This window comes from Mauremys reevesii, linkage group 5, assembly GCF_016161935.1.
Source record: "Mauremys reevesii isolate NIE-2019 linkage group 5, ASM1616193v1, whole genome shotgun sequence".
Taxonomy (NCBI): domain Eukaryota; kingdom Metazoa; phylum Chordata; order Testudines; family Geoemydidae; genus Mauremys; species Mauremys reevesii.
The window spans coordinates 31,813,927-31,836,953 of record NC_052627.1 but is presented as its reverse complement, the minus strand read 5'-3'; the positions used below and the strand labels follow the sequence as shown (position 1 = coordinate 31,836,953).

General features: G+C 42.5%; 1 protein-coding gene across 4 annotated transcripts in view; it reads right to left on the bottom strand.

The window, feature by feature from the left end:
- Window positions 1-23,027, bottom strand: part of DKK2 (dickkopf WNT signaling pathway inhibitor 2) — a 146,311-nt gene that overhangs the window by 2,993 nt on the left and 120,291 nt on the right. For all 4 annotated transcript variants that reach the window (XM_039539390.1, XM_039539388.1, XM_039539391.1 and 1 more), the window contains 2 exons: window positions 1,580-1,730; window positions 349-498 (listed from right to left, as the gene is read on the bottom strand). In XM_039539390.1, the coding sequence (XP_039395324.1) occupies window positions 349-498; window positions 1,580-1,730 (301 nt within the window). The remainder of the gene's footprint in view (window positions 1-348; window positions 499-1,579; window positions 1,731-23,027) is intronic.

Below are 23,027 nucleotides of genomic sequence, written 5' to 3'. Positions count from 1 at the left end.
GTCACAAAGGCATGTGTTACATATTGCATGATCATTACAAGATAAGTAAGGTGAGGCCTGCACAGATTGCGCAACTGGAAAATACACTTTCCCACCACATCTGACACATGGCTTACAGTAAAGGAACAAATGCTATTCCGAGCACAGAGGCTATGACTGACATATACAAGCAAATTGGTATAATATCGTTTGTGGTCTGTGAATTCCTGAGATATACAGATGATGATAATCCCAGACCTCCCAACATTTCATAGCAGATTACTGTAAATCAGCCTAGTCTGCGTTGCTGTATCTTGTCTTTCTACAGCGAGGTGAATGAACTGGACTATATTGCAAAAGAAATCCTACCTTTTATGTGTGACAGCTTGGATTGTGGTCTCCCTAGATTCTGCCATCCCAAATCCTTGCTAGAATAAAGGCCATTTTTCTTGTTGCGTGGTCCTTCCAGAGCGGGGATGTGTGGAGTAAGGATGCTTTCAGTTACTGGTATGCAAATACCTATGGGAATGAGATGTTAGAAATGGGAAGGCCTATTAGAAGGCTGTGGTAGAGGCTGAGAGGGAGTGTTGTGAGTTAATAGAGCACTGAACTGAAATTCAGGAGGCCTGGGTTCTATTGATGGCTCTGCTAGTGACCTTGAGCAAATCACTTCACCACTCTGTGCCTGTGTATTTCCCCTCCCACCATATGTCTGTCTTGTTTATTTGGATTCCAGGCATTTTGGAGCAGGGACTCCAAATCCTCGTACCACAGGATCTCCAATCTGAGGTGGGGCATCAGCAATATAAACAATAACAAGAATATAACTTTCAAGGCATCGTTTTAGTGGAGTAACACCACGGATGAATTTGCTTCTTTACATTTACTGAAAAAAAATGATTATCCAGTTTGCTATTGAATCAGTGAATTAATCCATATTTTAAGTAATCTGTCAGCCACCCATAGTTTAGTCATGAAATATAGGTTTTGTTAAAAAAAACCTTAAAAATCTAAAAGAACAGGGGGTCAGAGCGGTGGTTCGCAATACCTTAAATGAATAGAAATGTACTATGCTATTACAGAAAATTTAATGAAAAGGGGGATTTAAAAAAAATAGTAAACATTCCCCTGCTGTGTTTGACATTGTATTAGTGTGAAACACAACAGCGCTGCATTAACACAAGGGTCATGAATCTGACCAGACACTGAATGACTACACTCTAAATGGCTAGTTATGCATCGAACTTCCTATTGCCACATGCAAATACAGTTTGAGCATGCAATCAAAATAACTGCACCTTCAAATAAGGCATACAGTTGCCTACACAGTTTTGAAAATCATGTCTTAGGTTTCTTACTAGCAGAGCAAAATCACAGAATCTCTTCTAATCGCAAGGAAGAAAGCATATGACATATTTATACAAGCCCTGTGTTGTTATAAGTTTTTTGAGATGTTTCCTATTGGTCTGAAGAAGGAGTTGTGGTAACTCAAACAGAACTACTACTACACATGTCCTCTGCTTACATATGTTCTCAATATATGCCATTAAACCAGTCATTGTCATATATAAAAGGAAAACAAGAAGAGCTGCTTAAGTACCATTGTTACAGCGGTTCCCAGGGCAGCACATGCCGTCTCTGTGGCAACGCTTCTTTTTCCTTCTGCAGATCATGCAGGCAGAAGTAGCTTGATGAGGGCTATGGCAGTATCTCCCAACTTCACATTCCTTATCATTAGTGCAAGGGTATGCCTGGTCAAGAAAAAAGAAGGATTTAAAATAAAGTAGTAATGCACAATAATTCTTAATTCATATAGTTCAAATCATATTAGCAAAACGAAAGCAAGAAAAACTAAATGTGAGAGGTATGTCCGGGGGGAGAAGGGGGAAGAATTTATCAGATCCAAGAAGGGGCCACAAGGTGGTGAAATGAAGGTGTGCTTCTCTATGGCAATTTACAACTGGCATATGGTCATTCGGGGTCTATGGCCAGCTTTTATAAGTTAGAGCAGCCCATAGGCTGCTCTAGCTGATGTTGGAGCTGTGGCAGGAAGCCATAACCAGGGAATCAGGAAGCCATAAGCAGCTCCTTGATAGCCTTATTCCTTCTTAGATCAAGCATATCTTGGTGCAAGAGAGAATCTGGCCTGTGTTTTTTAATGCATTCCAAGTTATTGAGGCCTGTAATTAATACATAAAACCTCAGTAATCCAAAGTAAGGAATGAGCAGTTTTATCTTTGGTAGAGATCCACCTGGAAGAGAGTAAAACTCCCAAAGTGTCCTCTGCACTGGATCTTGTCTAAAATCTGGGCTAAATACTTAGGTGGCATCTTTACTTTGAAAGGTTCCAAAGTCATGGTGAAGAATATAGACGAAGAGACCTTTCCCATAAACTCATGATATTTACACTGAATACTTCCACATTGGTACAAATTCTTCTTTTGCATGCACACTGCTCCCACTGACACCTATCAGTGGAATACTTTGAAAGCAAACAGTATCAACATCCTCCTAGAATGACTGCCACTAAGGAAGGAACACATGGAACACTCCTGTACTCATCAAAACCATAATTCTCTTCCAGTAAGACCTCTCTGACACTTTTTCATGTGAGAATAGCGGAATATGGCCCTCAGGAGAGAGAAAAAGAAGCTTTGTCCTTCCAGGTCTGACATAATGCTTCCATGAGACCCAAATAAGGACCCCTGCCCATTCCAGAAATCCTACCACTGGCTCCCAAGCAGCTGTCATTGTGCATCACTGCTGTATCTGACTGAAAGGATAATTTCATATGCACTACTTACACAAGCAAATATATATTGTTGTGTTAACTCACATTAATTCATTCAAGACTTTCCACACGTGTGCTTTAAAATTATATTCAATATTTTATTTAGTTTTCTATTTAACTTTTTGAATTTGGGATATTAACATGTCTCTCAGAACTAGTGCTGAGAGAAAAATTAGTTTCCTAACAACTGTCAAAAAATGTTGAGGAATTTTTGAAATAATTTTCCCCCAATTTTTTTTACTAAAAACAGTCAAAATGATTAATTCAATTATTCGTTTATCACAGAGGGCCTTGTTGGGCTTCTACAGCCTATGCACTGAAGCCTGTGCTGCAGTCTTCATTGCTATTTTTAGCCATACTAGCTAGATTACAGCTAGCTCAATTATGCCTACCTGAGCTGCAAATCACGCCTTTGACTTCAGTGTAGACATCCACAAAGCCCATTTCCCAACCAAAGAATTCGCTCCCTGCACAATGTGCAGTATTTAAAAAGGCCATTTTCTCACATATGAACATGTAGTAATAACAAATAAACACTTGGCTATTTGAATTTACCAGTCTTCACTCAGTGGCATTTACTCCTTCTCCTTTGTAGCCACCTCAGAAGCTGACACTGCTGCTTCATGGATAGTGGAGGGAGAGAAGGTGCTTAGGGGGCTGACTGGAATTTGGTAATTTAAATGAGGGGGATGCATTTAACCAGGAGCTTCCTCATCCTACTCCTTACCATATGGGGTATCTACATCTGATTTCCCTAAACCAACCTGATTCGACTTTCAGTGTATACCTAGGAATCTCAGGGAGCACAATCCCTCTCTGAGCTCCCAGGATGCAGGAGAAGTATTCAGCCTATGCTGCAATAAGCATATCTAACTCTACAAGCTGCTGCAACGAGGGGGATGGAGCCATGGCCCCCTTCTTATCTCCAAGCACTTGTTTTCAGGGATATATGAGGAGAGCAATCTCTGGGCTTACTGGATATAATCCAATGCCTATTAAGTCATGGAAAACTCCAACTTGACCTCAGTGGACACTGGATCATGCTTCTTGAGCACGGGAACTGCAACTGTCCATTGCCTTTCCATGGGAATTGCAGAGGAAAGTAAAGGGATCCTGTGTGTCCACTTTCCTACTCAAGGACCAGAGAAAATCTGTCCTTTGGTGTTTACCCTCTTCAGTATTTGCCATAGCACAAGAGAAGCGTGCACTCCATAAAGCCAGAGCTGCAAATGCTGTAACAGTGGTGCCCACACATGTCTGCCCGACATGTGGCAGAACATTCCATGCCTGTATTGGCCTTACCAGCCATTTGCGGATGCACCGTGGACAGTTCACAACCTGTTAGATGTCAAGGTCTTCTTCGAACACGATGGACGAACATCATCATCATCATTTGTAGACAGTTACGCTCCCTTTAGTCATTGCTTAATCACACTATAATTCCCCCATAAATCAGCCCCTTCACCAAGCAGTGTCATGATTTGGTTTGGCAAAACTTAATAAAGTACTTATCTGAAGTTATCCCAGCCCCTTTGACCTAGGAATTTGGCTAGAAAGCCCTAAAGAACTAACTGGCTTTCTTGTGAGATTTCCAGTAGAGTACTTCCTGATTTCAGTTAAGAGGAAATGCCACCACGGAGTGTGAAAGTAATCCAAACAGTATCTTTTAAATTAAGAAGTTAACCAAAACTTTTTGCATCTCTTTTTTCTTTTTGGTTTCTTTGTTGTTGGTTTTTTTAAAAAATATAACAGTGAGGGAAATTAACAGAGCATCAGCCTCAGCTTTCAGTTTCCTGGGTTCTGTTGGTTTGCATCACTTCACAGCCTTATCCTTTTTTATGGGTAGAGTTTTGTCTTCATTGTAACAATCTGCCTGGAGATACTGGTTTTGAGAGAGCCAGCTGTTCGCCAGTGATGTATCAAACGAGTGGAAATAATTTAAAGTCTAAGATGGAATTTTTCATTGTGTTACGAAATGTACCATTATCAACAGTGGCTGAGCCAGTTTATAAATAAAACTTTAAACCATCGAATTATACAAATCATGGAAAATCCATTTTTTCACACAATGGTAAATTAGCACAGCTGCTCTACTGTCCTGTGCTGAGTTCATTTGTTCTGGAAAATGTAAAGGCTGAAACTTATTGAAGTAGTGAGCTTGACTGACCTTGATCATGGTTCACTACATTGACTGCTGGGGTTAGGTAATCAGGTAACCGCTCAGGGGTAGATTGCCTGTACCTGTCCTTGCGTGGGTATGCAGGGGGGCAGACAGCCAGGATCCTTCCACCCCACACAAGGACAGGGGATGAGCACAGCTCTTGCATTTGGGGAACTGCAGGGACTGCTTCCTCCACGCATCCCTGGGGCACAAATTAACCCAAAAAGGGCAGGGAAGAGGCAGGGCCATAATTCACCCAGTAAGTCTTCCTTCCCCAACCAGGCCAGCAGAGATAGGCCCGCTGCACAAAGAGAAGCATGCTCACCATAGTTCTTGCGATTCCTCAGCTATGAGGCACCATGTCACTCTCAATGGCTCTAAATATTCATCCACTAAGCACAGCTCTGATTATACAGGAACCTCAATGAAACTGATAGATAATATTTAGCACTCACTGCAGCTTCATTTAGATACACTCATTTCATGTTTTCAGCCCAAAATTAGACTTGGTCATTCCAATAAAACCACAGAATAATCTACAGATCGGATCTACGACAGGAAGTTGGAAGCTCAAATTGCATTAGTAAATCTAATAACAGATGCTTTGTTTTTACAGGGTTTGCTGCTCTCCTCCTCTCCACCTCTGCCCACAGTTTCAGTCTGTTCTGAGCCTATTCATAATAGATATTGCTGATTTGGTGGCAAGAAACCACATTTCAAAGACTTTGTTGAATTACGGCTGGGGTAGAGGACTCTGCAACCAGAGAGTCTGAATTTTGCTTTCCAAGAGGTGTCTCTGGAAGTGCATCTCTCCGTTTGTGTTATGGCATTCAGGTGGATCAGTCCTCAAAGACTATCCTGTTTCAGCCATGGATGTTAACTCTAAAAAAAGACCCCCATAAACAGTGATTTTGCTGCATTCATAATGCCAAGGGCTGTGAATGAGTCATGGGACTATTCAGGGGAAATCACAAAGGGGCCATGGAAAAAACCCTCAAAAGTGGATTATTTTTAGTTTTGAAAACATCAGCAGTATTGGCTGAAAACATCAGGACATAGTTTGTGGTAAAACTAATCCTTATTTTTCCACTTTTAGTACAAGCTGTGATAGGGCAATGTCCCTCTCTTGTCTTCTGCTCTGTCTACACAGACTCCAAGACCTTCACTTGTTAAACATCCCACCACCTTACTGATCCATACACCATAGGCATTTACAGTTTCAATCTTTCCTCAGCTCTCTGCCAAGGAGAGGAGAGGGAAAAGATCACTCTCTACCCAGAGATCCTTCCTAGCTCTGGTTCTACTAGCTTGCCTCTCTGCACTTCCCTACTGAACCTTCTTATACCTCCTTCATTAATGGGGCAATTTGCTCACTAGTGCTCCCCCAGTCCATTCTAATCCACTAATTAGGCCTGGTCAGGTCCAGCCTGAGGGGAATTAATTGGTGTTCAAGTGACAAGAGTACTGACTTAGTTGTTGGTTCCCAGTTCTCTGTCACTGATCTCCCCTTCTTGCTGCAGGTCCTGTTTTTTATTTTCCTCGGGTCTTCCTCCCTTGCCCGAGGTGTTACTCTGCTGGAGTCTCTCCTCACCCTCTGGATGGTCATCTGGGGGTGCCCTTGTGGAGTCCATCCATTCTTCACCCACAGAAATTGCATTTGATGGGCAGAGGTCACCCCCATAATTCTGCTTCTGCCCATAGGTCCTCATATCATGGGCAAACTATGGGATCAGCCTCCCTATCCTAAACCCCTTTACTTTGTGGTAGGACCTAGGGCCTACCTTCCTCCACCTGGTTGCTCAGGGTCGCTGTTTCTCCCAGCCCTCCAAACTATATCTGGGCTCTGTCCTTCTGGTGTATGGGTGGAGGGGGGGACCTGATGACCTCTCAACCCTGGCTACCAGGCTTGGGGTATTTGTTTCTTCTGCCTCTATTTCCATATTTTTCTTATCCTTCCCCCTTTCTCAGGAGACCCCACTTTCTTTCCCTTCCTGATGGTTTGTTGTCCTAGGTCCAGTTTTTACCAATCCATATCCTTCCAGTTTCAGTTTTTTTACACCCCCCCCCCCCGCTCAGGTTTTATTTCCTCCAGCTTGGGTTACATTTTCCACTGCTTGGGCCCCCTGGCACCATACCGCATCTGAAATGGAAATGGGCTCCAATCTGTGCCCAATGTCACAAGTTGGGGCCATCTGTCTACTACCCTGGTTTGATCCTATAGTCAGCCATCTTTCCTGGGGAGGTCCACCTCTATGAATTCTTCTGTCAGTTTAACAGCCATGTCCAGTGTGGTAGGCTGATGTCATCTGACTCATACTCGAGTGTTCTTGGGGAGGCTCTGTAGAATCTGTTTAAGGATCAAAGTGTCCATAATCTCCCTCAGCCAATGGGTGGTCCAGTCCCTCAGCCTCTGGGCAAAAGGATGTGGACTCCTACATCCATCTCGTAGTTCAAAATTTCTTCGATATTTTTCAGTGGGTTGGCCCGCCCTATCCAAGATGGCTACCTTTACCAACTCAGTCTCTCACTTGCACATTTGTTAAAGCCATATAGGCCACTTGTGCCTTCCCAGTCAAATAGGGCACTAGACATTGGGCCCAGATCTCCTTGTCCCAGCCTGCACCCACAGCTATCCTCTCAAAAGCTGCCTACAAATGCATGTGGATCATCCACAGGACCCTTCTTATGTGTTCCCTGTGGCTGGTTACTGGTTTCCTGTCACAGGACTCACCATACTTGGGAGCAGCTGCTCCTTCATGTGCAATTTCTCCTTTATAAAGCCTTGCAGGCTCTTACATTGCTCTGCCAGTCAGGTGAGCAAAGACTGTCTTTCCAGATGGTGGGCCTATATGGATAATTGGCCTATCCTGCCACCTTAATCTCTTCAGAACTGGTATGGGGCAAATGCCGCATCAGACAAGCAATAAGAAATACCTTAGAGGACATACATTTTTTTGAACATTTTTTATATTTTTGCTCTGAACTGCCCCCTTTCTGCCCAACTCCTTCCCTACCCCTAAATTAATTTGAGTTCCTGTGTGTGAAGGAAGCTCAAACAAGTGGCAAACAAGCAACCACTCTGCCCCTGTCAAGTTCTAGCTGTTGTCTTTCTAGGAATGAATGGAGCATTGCAGGTAGGACTATTGTGTGGCTACATGCTGCTCATAGAGTTAGTCCAGCATATCATACGTGGAATTCCACTATGTCACTATTTGCTGCTTCCTCTGAGGGCAGTAAGCAGATCCTCCACTTGAAGGTCCTTAAGAAAACTGTCTGAGGCTAGCTGAAGTGGCCAGCGCGGGGTGCGAGCATTCTCATTGTTGTGGAACAACTATTGCTAACAGCAGTGCTTAATTTGTGCCAGGGCTGAGCCCTGGCACCTCTAGGCTTGGCAGTTCATTGCCCTGGCACCTCTGGGCTTGCTGCATCAGTTATAAACGTAAAAAATGGCTTGAGCCCCGGCACCTCTTTCATTTCAAATTAAGCACTGGCTAACAGGCTGTGGCTGTATGAGAAATGGGATATGGGTGGGAAATGGCTATTATGTATCACTTTCCTTAGTGCTGCCTATTATCTGAGGCCACAAAATCTGTGGATGAGAGGGGAGCTTGTCATAACTCTTCATTGCCTATGCAGCTTCTTCACTGTACTGCCAATTCTCAACGTCACATAAGCACAGTTGCTGGTGAACAACGCTATAGCTGACGCTTCTGCTAAAGCTGAGCAGTGTGTGCAAGCAGACAGGCAATCAGCTCCTCCACTGTGGAAATCATGATTTGATCTCAGATGTTTGCAAAAAAAAAAAAATGAGGCTAATTCCTCTAAGAAAACTATTGGCTGCAAATCATTTGTTCAGCTCTCATTTTCTTCCTTAATTTGATAGTGAGAGAAAGAGAGAAGCCACGGGTTCAGTGAGAGGCTGGGGCTAGCCAGGAATTCCTTGAGTGCTAATCTTGGCTGCGGAATTGGCTGTTCGTGCTCTCACTGAAGCAGAACACCCACTGACTTCAGACTGGGCCCTTGGTGAGTAGTCACAAGCTCATCCACGTAGGCTCTCTTCCCCGATCTGATAAATGGCGTAATAACACTTACCCACCTCTCTGCAGTGTTGTGAGGATTAAGAGATGGGCCACATTCAGTCTGTGCCAGTAGAAGCAAGCCCCCTTCAGCCAAGGGGGTTGACTGTGCTACGCCACAAAGGGAGGCACTGACTCTCATTCTTTTCCTGCACCAATAACTCCCTTAACTTTTCAGCTTGCCCTCTCTGCGGCTGTTTATAATGCTGTGAAGATGGCAGTACAGCCAACACAGGGCCAGATTGTGTGCATTGGTGTATCCCTGAGTGAGGGCAGGTGCTTCCCCCAATCCATAACTCCACAAGCCTTGTGCCACACAGACATCCATCTAAGTCACAGCTCCTCCCTGTTCCCCCACCCCATTGCTGTGCCAGAATATTCCACCACCACCCCAGCCCTCCACGCTGTGTTGGACAGTGTGCTGAGGGGTGGAGCCAAGACTCTCCTTATTTCTCATCCCTGCCCACCTACTCCCTGCCCATCCATTCTGGGTGCAGGTCCATGTAGCCCATGTAGGAGAATAAGTGGGTTCTTATCCCCTCCCTATACCCTTACTCTCCTTCATGGGCATGTAGTAACTGGTTGCCAACTTGATCTGCTATCTAGGATTTGTTTTAAGATACAAGAATGAAAAATAACCCCCGACAGTAACTGTGCACAAATTGCTGGCAGCTGTGAAAATGATGGTACTGTCTGCACCCTCCGATTCCATTCACAACAATTTCTCACTCTGTTCTGGAAAAGGGTACCGTATCTGCAAATAAGCCAGTTTTAGGAGAAGTGAGCTAGCAGGATATAATTCTTCCCCATCTGCCTATGTTTTGCAGGGACGTGCTTCCTGTCAGACAATACGGTCAACAAGCAATGCAGCATTTGTTTCCACCACACTAGTCCACTTTGATCTCCTTTTTCCTTCAGTTTTTTGCTTTCCCGGCTCCTTGCTATGGCATTAGTGTAGAAGGCAAGCCCCAAAAGTCATTCAAACAAACTGCCTTTGTAGCCAAGCTTTTTTTATACCAAGCAAATTGGATTGCCCCTATATATTCTCAAGTCTTGCTCGTGGACTGGTGCAAATATTGACTCTGTTCCATCTTCAATATTGCAGGAAAGAATCCTAAAAGTCTAAGCATCCCTGGTGTTTTTTCCCCCACTCCAACTACTGTGCTATCATACTGATTTCAAGTGACACACCACAGCAACTCCATACCAGAGCATTCAGTAGTAGTAGCACAGCAACTGGCTTTTTCCTGGATTCACTCCTAATAAGAAATAAATAGTGAGTTACAAGGTACGAGGGGCTAGTTTATGGTAGCTGAATCCCAAACTGGCACATACCAGTAACCAATTACCCGGACTGCAGGTTACCTCTCTCTCTCTGTTATTTGTGTGAATGTTTCTATTGACTGCACTGTAAAATTAGCAGTTTGATTGTCCTTGAAGACATTTTCATTATAGATAATTATATATGAGTAAGTGTACTGGAGTTTGAAGTTTTTCAAACTTTTCAAATTATTCTCTGGGTTCACAAAATTAGTTCAACGTCCTCAACGCATATTTCACCTGTAATGTAAATTATTAGGGCTAGATTTGGACTTTAGCAAGGGACTGTGAATAAGTTGCCGTGACTCAAGAATAGTGTCAGCAGACATTGTGTTTCAGAGTCAGCCCACCGAGGCACAATTCCCCCCTTGCGTTCTCCTTGCCCCAAGGAGTAGTAATTTACTTCTGTCTTATTCTGATAGCAAATAATGGCACCTCCTGTATTGGCTGATGTGATGGGGGGCTGGAGCCAAGTCTCCACTAATTCCCCGTTCCCTCCTCACTCACCTGCTTCAGGGGAGAGCTGTGCACCTTCTTAATTCTATGCCCCAGACTCCAATGGTCAGGTAGCCCCCACACAGGTGTGATTGTTCTTACCCCTTCACACTCCCCCATGTGGCTGTGCAGTCCAGTCACAGTCTAGTCTTTATTTTTCATGGTTAATTAAAAACAAAAACGCCTATGCTTTTTTTTTTTTTTGGCTAATGGGAAGCCTGTGCTACCCAGTGTATCCAAGATAGCATCTGTATAGTTATTCTTCCCCCCTTTTCTGCTCCTTTTTTCACTGCCTCTTCTAAGCAGAACATGAGCACAATAATATTTGGCTTTGAGTTGAACTTTCAAGAGCACAAATTTGCCCATCCCTAAAGAGAATCTTAACAAACTAACAAATTGCATGCTATGCATAGACAGAGCTGTATGCAGGTGTTGCACTAGGGCTTCAGCTCTGGAGACCAGGGTTAAAATCTTGATTAGGTCACAAGTGAAAATGAGTTTGGTGATCTCAGCTTAATCCCTAGTGGACATTTGTCCATATCACAAGACACCAGAGTATCTGATAAACTACAGTCATTTCCTGTTCTACGTATAGGGAAAAATCACATTCCTGCTGTGTTGGTGAATGGAAATCACTGTAGTTGTTTAATTATCATTAGCATTAAATGGGACTTACATGAATGTATCTATTTCTGTGGGTGAATAGCTTCCTGATGATAAGGTTGATGATCATAAATTAGAAAAAAAATCGCTCCAAATTGGGGAAGGGAGTTACATGAAACCTCTAGAATGTTTCAAAAAACAGTTTTGGGTTTCATGAAACTTATTGAGTTACATAAAACCTTCTTCCCCTTAATTTAAAGCATAGTTTATCCCAGGGAAACAATTTTTAAAAACATGTATTTCTTACTAAATGAAAACCTGTGTTAAGCAGAAAATAAATATTCATGTTTGAGAGTAATTCTCAGCTTATTTCTAGGACTACCAGGGGAATAAAAATTTTAAAATATGCAGCAGTCCAGACCTCATGCTTTCCCAGAGCCAAATAAAACTCGGACCATAAAAGTTTTGAGCTTTCTTTGGAATCTAGAGTATATAAGTATTCAGTGGATTCTGAATTTGACAAACCAGGTTTTCCCAGTTCTTACTAAAATGCTATGGGCAACACTACATGTGAGTTGTAGTAGAAGTGTGTAGCCAATAGCATTCAGGTGAGGTATTGGAGGCACTATGTCTCAGTGAGGCCTTGGGAACAAGAAGGGGTGGTATCAATTACACTACCAAGAATTGGGTGCAGCGTGCATCCACCATGCATAGGGACAGCCATTGTGACCAGTCCCTGCTTCATTTTGGAAGAATGGGCTCCTAGTGCTTTCTCCCTTTGCATACCCATTCATTTTCTGGCCCTAGGTTAGGTGTCATGTTTCAACTGGCACGTTAGGGTTTCGATTACACACCCATCTAGAGGTGTAAGAGAGTATACGGACCCTCCTTATGTAACTCTCTGGCCCTTTGGGCAGGGTGGATAAGAGTAAGCAGACCAGGCACACACACACACTTACTCTTTCCCTGGAGTAAGTGGATGAGGAGTGGATAGGAGGGGCAGGGAATGGATGGAGCCTTATTTTCAGCCTGAGAGGCCAGTGCATCTGAGCCAGTATGCAGGGCGGAAGGTAACAATTTTATGCTGGTACTATAGGCCAGCCATAAAATACTACTGCTGGGGAGCAGGGAAGGAACTGTGGCTCCCAGTGGAAGGCTAGTGTGTCCTTGTGACAAATTCTAGCCATTAGACTATAACTAGTCTCTTTTAACTGTTCTGCATTTTTAACTTGAGTTTATACAGACTATATATACACGATACCTCCAAGGGAAAAAAAGACGCTTTCTCAAAAGCTTCAATGCTAAATTGGTGTATTAGTAGCTAAATGCATCCAGTGGGCTCCAGATCGAATCCAACCAAAGGATGCACACAACAAAAGCACTTTGTGGCATTCCTGGCTCCATCTTGCCTGGTGGACCCCAGCACTATATGGCATTGCCTCCCTTTCAAACTTTGGGTGTAAATTTTGTGGGTCCATGGTCCCCTCCAAGCTCAGGGCCTGGATCTGTGAATCCCTGGATCCAGGCTTAATTTATGTCTATCGATTTTTAATGCGGGTCACTTATTCCACTTTAAAATTGATATCTTTGATGAGACAGGTTAAAAACGTTCCAAGATTGGGGAGCAGTCAGAATGACCCAACCTTTACTGGCTTTGACTCACGCCGAGTGGCTCATATTGGTTGATGAACTACCAGTAGCAGCATTATAATGGGGGGCACCAAAGTAACTTTAGGTAATTTTTGAAAGCAGCCATACAGAATTAAATCAGTTGTGACAAAAAGCCTCTATCTTTTGAAGGCCTCACTAAAGACTTCTTGAAAGATGAAGGTTTGTTACTATGTACTTTGTTCCATATCCCGTCTTTTCAACAGTCTGTTTTTCCTTTTATCTCTGCTTTCTTCTCACCCATTTCTGCTGGTTTTACTTTTCAATTTGGTTTCTAATTGGCTATTTATCATGTGTTCCAGAATAAGATCGTTGTGGATTTTTGATCAGCACATTAACTGCTATGGCTGAACAGTGGGTTGCCAAAAACAATTTTCATATATGATTATTAATGCTGGAAGTATGCATTTTTATTTACGAATACTATCCAAATGGAATCAGCTAGCAGAGTCTAAGGCGTACAAAGCACCAGGAATTAAACCTCAGGTAGGTACTCACACATTATGGTAAGGAGTTTATTAATGTAGACAGGAAATTGGGAAGAAGTTAATGTTTCAACACATTTAAGGATGAAAGTTTTTGGAAAATCATACCACTGGAAGGGACCTCAAGAGGTCATCTAGTTCAGTCCTCTGCACTCATGGCAGGACTAAGTATTATCTAAATCTTTACTCCCCATGTAGAGAAAGTCAAAAATCAGGGGGAAAATGTTGCAGAAAGTATTCCCCTCCTCTCTTTTTTTTAAAGTCAAAATTGGAAATTTCTATGAAAATTTTGAAATTTGGAACATTTTTGACCAGCGGTTACTGCTGTCAGTGTCTATTTGAGGTGAATATGCAAGAGTGAAATCACTGCCACTTTATCTTTTAGATGGATTTGTGGAAGCTTGGTGTCACGGTCCTGAACTATCTCATGTGTAATTTGTGACATCTTCAGTCTGGAGGCATCCCCCTTGCGAATGATTAATGAGGGAGTGGTACTGGTACCAGCCCTGAATAGATCTGGTCATTTCTTGCGATATTTAATTTACCCTGTCTAAACAGAATATCTGAGTGGTAGAAATGGGCCTAAGTCACAAAGGTTGGATCCAGATCTGAACTTTCCTGAAGTAAGAGGGTATTTTGGTCTGGGGTTTTGGTCTGACCCCATCTCTACATAATAGTCATCAGCAATCATGACCAGGAGAAATTACAAATGCACCAAGAGCATGGAAACAAGAAGAGGTTATAGCCTTTCCCTGTGGGTTCAAACTGCTGCTCAAGAAATGCACCTACTTTGTAATAAGAAGGCCACAAAAAGGTAGAGAAAGTAATTAATTAATAGGGTGAAATCCTGGCTCTACTGAAGTCATTGGTACACGTCCCATTGATTCCAATGAAGCCAGGATTTCACCTATAGAGAATGCTGCACAGTTATAAAAATATGTGCAAGGCTCCACACACTCAGCAATTCCATGTCTGTGGACTTGACCAGGGAAGCCATCCCTTCCCTACAAATTGCTGCAGAATTATGCTACTGCATCTATAATTTCTTTTTTTTTTAAAAAAAATACATGTTTCTAGCCCTCATGTTTACATGTTTCATACATGTTTCTTGAAAATGTGAACTGAGTGTCTATAGCAAAGCGAAGACTCGCCGGTGCGACACCTCCTGCTGGTCGTTTGGGAATTAGCTATCCACCACTCAGAGCACCTCCTGGTGGCCAGTATCTCACCTGCTTCAGGCCCCTGTGTCCCTCCCAGACCGCAGTGCCTCCTTCTCTGGGGTTCTGCCCCCAAAGAAGTCCCCACACTCTGAGTCTCCCCTCCCAGAGGAACCCCCACCCCTCTACGCCCACCTTGCCTCAGTTGCTACTGCCAGTCATCCTCTAGCCCCCTCTCACTAGAGCAAACTGCAGTCTGTCATGGCCACTCATCATTGGCAAGGGGGTCAGACCAGCTGCCTCTGCCTATCCCCAGGCTGCACTTTAGCCCCAGTACTTGTCTTTGGCCTTTATCAAGGCCTGCAGCCCGGGAAATTGCCAGGCTGGAGCTCCCCAGCTCCTCTTGCCTTTGCCCAGCCCTGCTCTGCTCTGCTTCAGGTACCCTATTCCCAGGCAGCTAGGTCCTTCTCCCTCCAGCGCTAGAGAGAGACTAACCCAGCTCTTGGCTCACAGCCCTTTTATATAGGGCCAGCTGTGGCCTGATTGGGCATGGTCCCAGCTGTGCCTGCTTCCCCAGTCAGCCTAGCTTTCCACCCGAGCAGGGTAGCTGCCCTGCTACAGTGTCAAACTGAGACAACCAGAAACAATAGCACTGAGAGGCATGACCTGCACTATTCATCTCAATTGACTGTTAACTCTGAAACATACAGATGGCAATATATGGAAGCATTGTTATTTACTTCCCTGCTGAACATTTTAGCAGGAACAGCTGACTAACATGCTTACATCACAATCCCAAACTGCTTTCCCGGGTGTCAAAGCCCACAACTGTCATCACCTAAAACCCTTCACCTTCTCTGTTACATTCGACTTTACAGTGCAAAATCTATTATGTGAAATCTGTACTATTCCCCTGGCTAGAGAGCTGGCAGGGACTGAATCTCAGCTATCAATCTCCAAAGCACAGATGTGTATCCAAAACTGAAAACACTGGACAGCATGAATCAGTCTGATTTTAATATCAAAATAAATAATATAGGGCACTTGCACAGGCTGTATTAATCATTTTCATGTTTATGATTATTAAAATGCCCATTTTTATATTTAAAGCAAGATATCACAGAATTTAGTTTGTTGCACAATGGCACTGCAGAATTCAGGATCTAGACATAAATGGGGACTTGAATATATGTTAAAACAGATCCCACTTTTGCAATCCTCACAAGTGAGTCAGTGTTGGTAGCATGAGTAAGGGTTGCAGAATGGGACTCAAAATTAAGTCACTGAATGCAACTCTGGGCTTTCATCTTTATTACTATAGTGTGAAATATAATATTGGGGCCCAATGCAGAAATTCTTCCGCATAGAAGATAGTCCCATTGATGTCAAACAGGACTACCTGCATGAAGAAGGACTATACGTATGTAAGAGTTGAAGGCAGAGCCCCTTGAAATGTCACATGATGGTATCACTTGGGTCTTTGGTTGATTCATCACTAACAATAGTAAAGTCCATGTCACAATACTACAACCTTAAGGACAATAATCAATCTCTACCTAAGGCCAATTAAGACTAAAGGGGCACTATGTGAAATAGCCTGGACTCTTCACAGCAACACAAAAAAACACGATGATGGTGTTGTATGACTAACCTAAATTGTTCTTATTTAGTTTTGCATAAACAAGAAAACAAAAATAATACAGCAAGGCAAAAATGTGAATAAAAACAGATGGACACATATATTTATATGGTATATTGCAGACTTATTATAGACTCAGGCAAACCTTGGACCTGATTCTGAGCTGCACCTCTCAGGATGTGCTCTGGCCATACCCTCTTCTCCCTTTGACAGGTCCCCTCCCACTTCCGGGCTTGTCCTGGCATCCCGTTACACCAGAATCTAAAGGAGAAGGGATGAACAGTCCTACATCCTTTCACTGGATGCTCTCTGACATGTTTAATGCCACAGGAATGGTCAAAAGGGACCAGAATGCAAACCAGACCCAGCGTCTGTAACTCTGGAAAGATCCTTGCAAAATATATGTCAAGGGGAGAGAGAAACCATATGCATTTGGGAAGCCAAGCAAGCACTCTGTTCTAATCCAGTGACTGCTGGTGTGCAAATACATAGAAAGCTGCCCTTTTACACAACAATGACATTACTGTACCTATACTAGATGACGACTCACCCTTAACCTCAAGTTCTGCTGCTGATACTTCTCTCTATCCTTTTCCGTGCCATATTTTACAATATTCATTTGATCCATTTTTACAACCCGTCTGAAAACAATAAGAGTGGAGGTGTCATTTCTTGCATTTCACAATCCTGCTAGAGAAAACTGTGCTATGGTCTATATAGTATGTTCTCATAATGTGTTAGCTGTCCCCACACCATGTTGTAATTGTCAAAACTTGAATAGCTAGAAATCTTAATGTTGACAAGACTTTATACAAGTAATTTTAATTGCTCTTAAAAATAAAATATTTTTCCATACATGCAAAAAGGAAATACGTATTTTTCAATAAGCGCCCAATCCACCAAAGCACATGAATATTTGACTGCAATGGGACTATTTGCATGTTTATAGTTACACATGTACTTACGTACTGGATCATAACATAAATCTGCTCACACTCTTTTATTATAGTTACATTGTTCTCTGCCTTTTGGAGAGATGGACTATTTCCCCATAACTACATTGTAAGGAGGCAAAGAAAGAGGACACATGGAGACTGAACTGACATTACCCCGTCAGTGAGGAGCAGTGAAGCAATGATAGATGTCTTTCCTCATCTATGAGAATGATATTTCTCCACCTCAACCAGTTCTCTTTCTTATATCCATCAAATAATCTTACCCATCAAATAACCCACGTGAATACAAAAACCACAGGAAAATTTGCACTCAAACAAATGGAGTATTACAAAAAGGATACAGTAAAACCTTTGCGTGAATCTAGCATAGTAAATGTCACACAGTGGGTACAGTGTGTGCTCCTGCAAGCCTAAACTACCATATATAGCAACACAGTCCTAGTATCATACCGCCAAACCTGTGTGTGGAGGGGGTCCTCTGGTCATGATTTTCTCCGCCTCCTCCACCCCATATGGGAGTGTCAATGAAATCAATTGAAGTTAGGTGCCAAACTTTCTTGGGCATTTTTAAAAATCCCACTAAGCAGCTACCTGCATGTTTAGTGGCCTAAAAACCTTGGCAAATCTGATCAGAAATCCCCACCTGAAAAATGAAGAGAAAATATCCCCTACATGGGCCACTCGGTTCTGACACAGGCAAAATTCCCATTGACAACCAGAAGATTTTTCCTGATTGGAGATTCCAGCTTCAGGCCATAGCATTTATGTTCCATATGCTGCAGAGTTAAAACAATAGATGGTTTTATAAATAAGGTGTATGCCCTAAACAAGCCTAAAGATTTAATGGACTCACAGTGTGAACTGCTTCTTGCCTGATAGATGTTCTCCTTCTTGGTTGGAGAAGGAGCAGTGTCGGGAAGCTAATTCTTCTGCTAACCATGCTGTACCTATTCTATAGAACAGTGGTCTCCAAACTTTTTTGATCGTGCACCCCCTCAGTAAAAAAATTTTGAGCACGCACCCCCTGCTGCACTGCAGGGCCGGCTCTACCATTTTTGCTGCCCCAAGCAAAAAAAAAAAAAAAAGGTGCACCCCACTTTGGAGACCACTGCCATAGATGCATACTGAACTTCAGTCTCAAAGGTGTAATTTTAAAAAGTCCTCATATGATTAAAGTGGCCCATGGGCCAATCTCCTACCAGCGCGTCCATGTATCTTACTTTTGTTACAGGGGAGGCCCTGGGTACAAGGCATGTACAGCGCTTTTCCGATACAACTGAACATGAATTGAGTTCTTTCATGGGAACCCTGGGGACACATTAATATTTCACCCTCAGTCGTGATAGCACAAATTCAGACTGTAACCTACTTTGTGCTAATTCTGCATCCTATGACTATATACATAAAGTCCAAAGGAAGCAGGAATATTCCCCCCCTTGTGATGCCTCCATGAAAGAAAGGAGTTCCTACAAAATCAGACTTCCTAATGTAGGAAGCTGCTGCTGAGAATAGTGTTACAAATCCTTTTTCTTATACCATATTTCATTGCTAATTATTATTATTACAAAACACTTATATTGTATCATACATTCACATGGTGCATTACAAACGCTGATCTTGATCCTGCAAACCCTTACCCACATGAGCTGTACTTACTCAAGTCAGAGTAGCATTGATGATTCCCAGGTTGTTTAGTTTGAAAATACCGGATAAAGTCCCCAGAAGATGACATATTAGATATTAAACTGTGATACTATATTTGATATTGGTCTTCAGACATAGAGGAATTGAAGACGATTAAATCAATCGAATCTGAAATCCCGAGGATGGCAAAATACTGATTTTTAAAAGAAGCTGCAAATAGCTATTTGTCTTAGTTCATAGACAATTGACCCAATAGAATTTAACAGCTCTATGTTATGTTATTTTTTTTGCCAGATGGACACATGAATCTTGCATACTAATTTGATTGTATGAACAGAAAAGCAAGGACCTGATTCCCTGCTGCCCTTCACCTTGTGTAGTCGTTTGCGCAAAGGGGATGCAAAATACTACCAGATCAGGATGGTAGCATGTGAATAGACCTAAGTGACTACGCAAGTTGCAAGGTAGTGGAGAGTCAGGTCCGAATTTTCTAAAGGCATACATAGAGTAATATTTTACTCTGTGAGGATTCACATTGAAATCAGTGGGACTTTTCACAGCATAGGATAATACAGTGTGAATAAGGGTAAAAGAATCTGGCCCTAAATGAAATAACTTAATTTTATGTTTCTCCAGAAATCCTAAAAGCATTAGTTGACATTATAGACTAGCAAAGGATGGCATAGGAAAGACAATAAAAAGATAAAACCAAAGGCCTCAAAAGCATTAACCTGAATATTATTTCCCCTGCTGGCTGTATTTTTAGGACCTAGTTATGAAACACTGTAAATAGATACAGATATATATATATTATATAGTAGTGCTGACTTTTGGCAGTATGAATGGCAGTGCTATATCACACCAAGAATACTGACCTACTCTATAGAATAATGGGACTGAGGATAAGGTGGTCTGGTAACAAAACAGAAATGACTGGATGCACGTCATTTATACAGACCTATGGTGAAATCCTGGCTCAATTGAAAATCAGTGGGAGTTTTGCCATTGACTTCAGTGGTGCCAGGATTTCACTCCTGGTTTTCATGTTCTCACGTAATATCTAGTCTATATGTACAAACACAAACCCCATGTATTTTCTCTTTTTTCTCCTGTCAGTGGCGAAAAATCCGAGTATTTAAAATTGTAACAGAGATGAGCCTGAGCCACAATATTTAAGGACCTATCCATTTATTTCAAATGCTCCCCACCACCACACACACACGAGACAGACACCCCCAGCTGTATGTTACAGATTTAATGAGGAATGTGCAGTAGTGCCCTTATCAGTTATATCAGATGTAACTCAAGGAAGGTTTTTGAAAGGTTCAAAAGAAGAGCAACACAATTGTTTTAATGAGAATCCATTAGACTTAAACTTTGGTCATAAGTCTTCCAGATCATTGTTTTGTTTATTGTGCTTCATGAATAATAGTAAAGTTATTCACTACTTAATGACTGGATAAATGCCGAAACTCTGGGAAGATGGTTTATTTTAGATGTTATATCCAGCACTACTGTTATCCGTCCTGTTTGGAGAAAATTGATACAAATGAATGGAAATTTTGTGGCTGCCCAGCTGTCACAGGGTGGGTTCCCCCTCCCCATGTGTTTTACTGAGCAAGCAGCTCTCACACACTCCCACATAGGTTCAACACAGTGTGCTTTATTTACAATGTCTTCGACAAGTTCGTGTCCCCACAGCATAAAGCTTTCCCCAAGTTTTAACCTACTCCCTAAGCACCGGGTGGGAGAAATCTCACCTCTTTGAGCTCCTAGGCTTCTTTGCCCTTCCTTCTAGACTCCCCCTCTCCCTTCCTGCAGAGAGCAGTGAGTCATCCTTAGGCTAATCCTACTCTATCAGGCCAATAAAGGAATTTCCCCAGCCAAAATCAGAACAAAAATATGAATTAATTTTGAAAATACAAAGTCTAAAGGCAAGATCTTGCAATCCCTTACTCATGTGAGTTGCTCTAACTGATGTAAAGAATCCCACTGGCTTCAATGGGAGTCTCAATGGATTTACTCAGTAAAGATCTTTCACATGAGCAAAGGTTTGTAGCGTAGATTATGCTGCAACATAAGAATGCCAGAAAATGTAACCTTATTTACTGGTTGGAATGGTTCAGTTCTAAGGAATTATTTCAGAACAGTAGATGACTCATGGAAAACATTGAAAAAACATTCTCTTTAGAAGCAATTCTGTGTACAAGAGAACTTGTTCCTACCTATTAATTTCTCTGAAATAGCACATCAACTAATCTTTGCAAAAGGGTTGGGTCCTACTGCATACAGCAGGGGAAGCTACAGAGCTGTCATTCAGAATCTGACACTATCGGAGCAAGCCCATCTCTTCCATCCAAAATAAACCTTCCAGAGCTAAAAAAGCAGTCATTTCTGTAACTCAACTGGGTTTATAAACATTTAAGGACTGATATTTATATCTTTACACATGTTTTTTAAAGTGTGATTGCATTCAGGAAAGTCACTCTCCGAATGGCACTTTCAGACTCACTGGATCTGCTCCACATGTATATTAAGCATAGATCTACCTTAATTTCAGACGTAAGTAAGTGTTCCGATTTTTCTCCTATCTAGTACTGTGGAGTAAACATAATTGAGAGTGAGATGGAGCAATTTCGGATCATGCATCATCAACTGAATCGTTAACTATATTCTCATCCCTGAATCTTTTTATTGTGGGGTATTTGTGGCCAAGATTTTCAAAAAAGAGTGCTTAAGGTTAGCTTCCAAATCCATATTTAGGCACTATGACAGGGGTGTGCAAACTACAGCCCACCAGCCGTTTTAAGCCAGTCCTCGAGCTTCTGCTGGGGAGCGGGGTCTGGGGCTTGCCCCGTTCCAGCGCTCCAGCCGGGGAGCAGGGTTGGGGGCCGCTCCACACTGCTTCTGGAAGCAGCAGCATGGCCCCGCTCTGGCTCCTATGTGTAGGGGCAGCCAAGGGGCTCTGCTCTGCATGCTGCTCCCATCCCAAGTGGCCGCCCCCGCAGCTCCCATTGGCCAGGAACTGAGAATGAGGCAGCATGCAGAGCCTCAGCCCGGAGCCCCCTCCCACACCCTGAATGCCTCATTTCTGGCCCCACCCAGAGCCCACACCCCCAGCCAGAGCCCACACCCCAACCCCCAATTTTGTGAGCATTCATGGCCTGCCATACAATTTCCATACCTAGATGTGGCCCTCGGGCCAAAAAGTTTGCCCACCCCTGTGTTAGATTAAACCAAGTCTTATGTGTAGTGTATACAGATGTGCAGTACATACAGATCCCCTGCTGGAATAACTGAATTTTCAGTCTGATGCACTGACATATCCTAGAAAGACCTTGGTTGGACCAAGTTCATCTCTGTTAAAAGAGAAATACGAATAAGAGAAATACTAATAGAATCATACTACTACTTAGAAACAAATCTACCCTTATAATATATGTATTGTTATTTATGATTATTTGTTATTTATAATATGCCAGTACAGCGTAGCATGTTTATATGAAACTTTAGTATAAAACAATGGTAAGTAACAAGGTGGAAGGAATTTTTAATATCATGGTAAGAGTCTGTATTGTTTTCAGTGCCCCCCCACACTTACATACATAATCTGTAGGAGCTCAATTTTCAGATATGGGCACAAAGAGCATGCCCAGAAAAATAAAGCACTATGTTACTCTATGACATTTTGAGGTTCACGCAGGTTAGTAAGGGGTTTGGTCAACATGTACCTTGCAACTCTGGGCGTCTGGTGGCTATGAAGCTTTGCCTCATCCTAGCTTTGCCCAACTTGGATAGTCCTTGCAGGCTGACCTTAGTACCCTTCCAGTCCCTATCACTGGACCCTCTCAGAAAAAGTATTAGGTTCACTGCCTATGTAGAAACAGCATAACATTGTAACATGTTAGCTTACTAGAAGCACACACTTTACCGAACTTATCCAGCACTGATGAATTATCATGAAAGCAAAACAAGGTTATTAACAAAAGAGTGAGGATTAAGTGATACCAAGTCAAAGAAATAAAGGTAGCAATGGTTACAAGCAAATAAAAA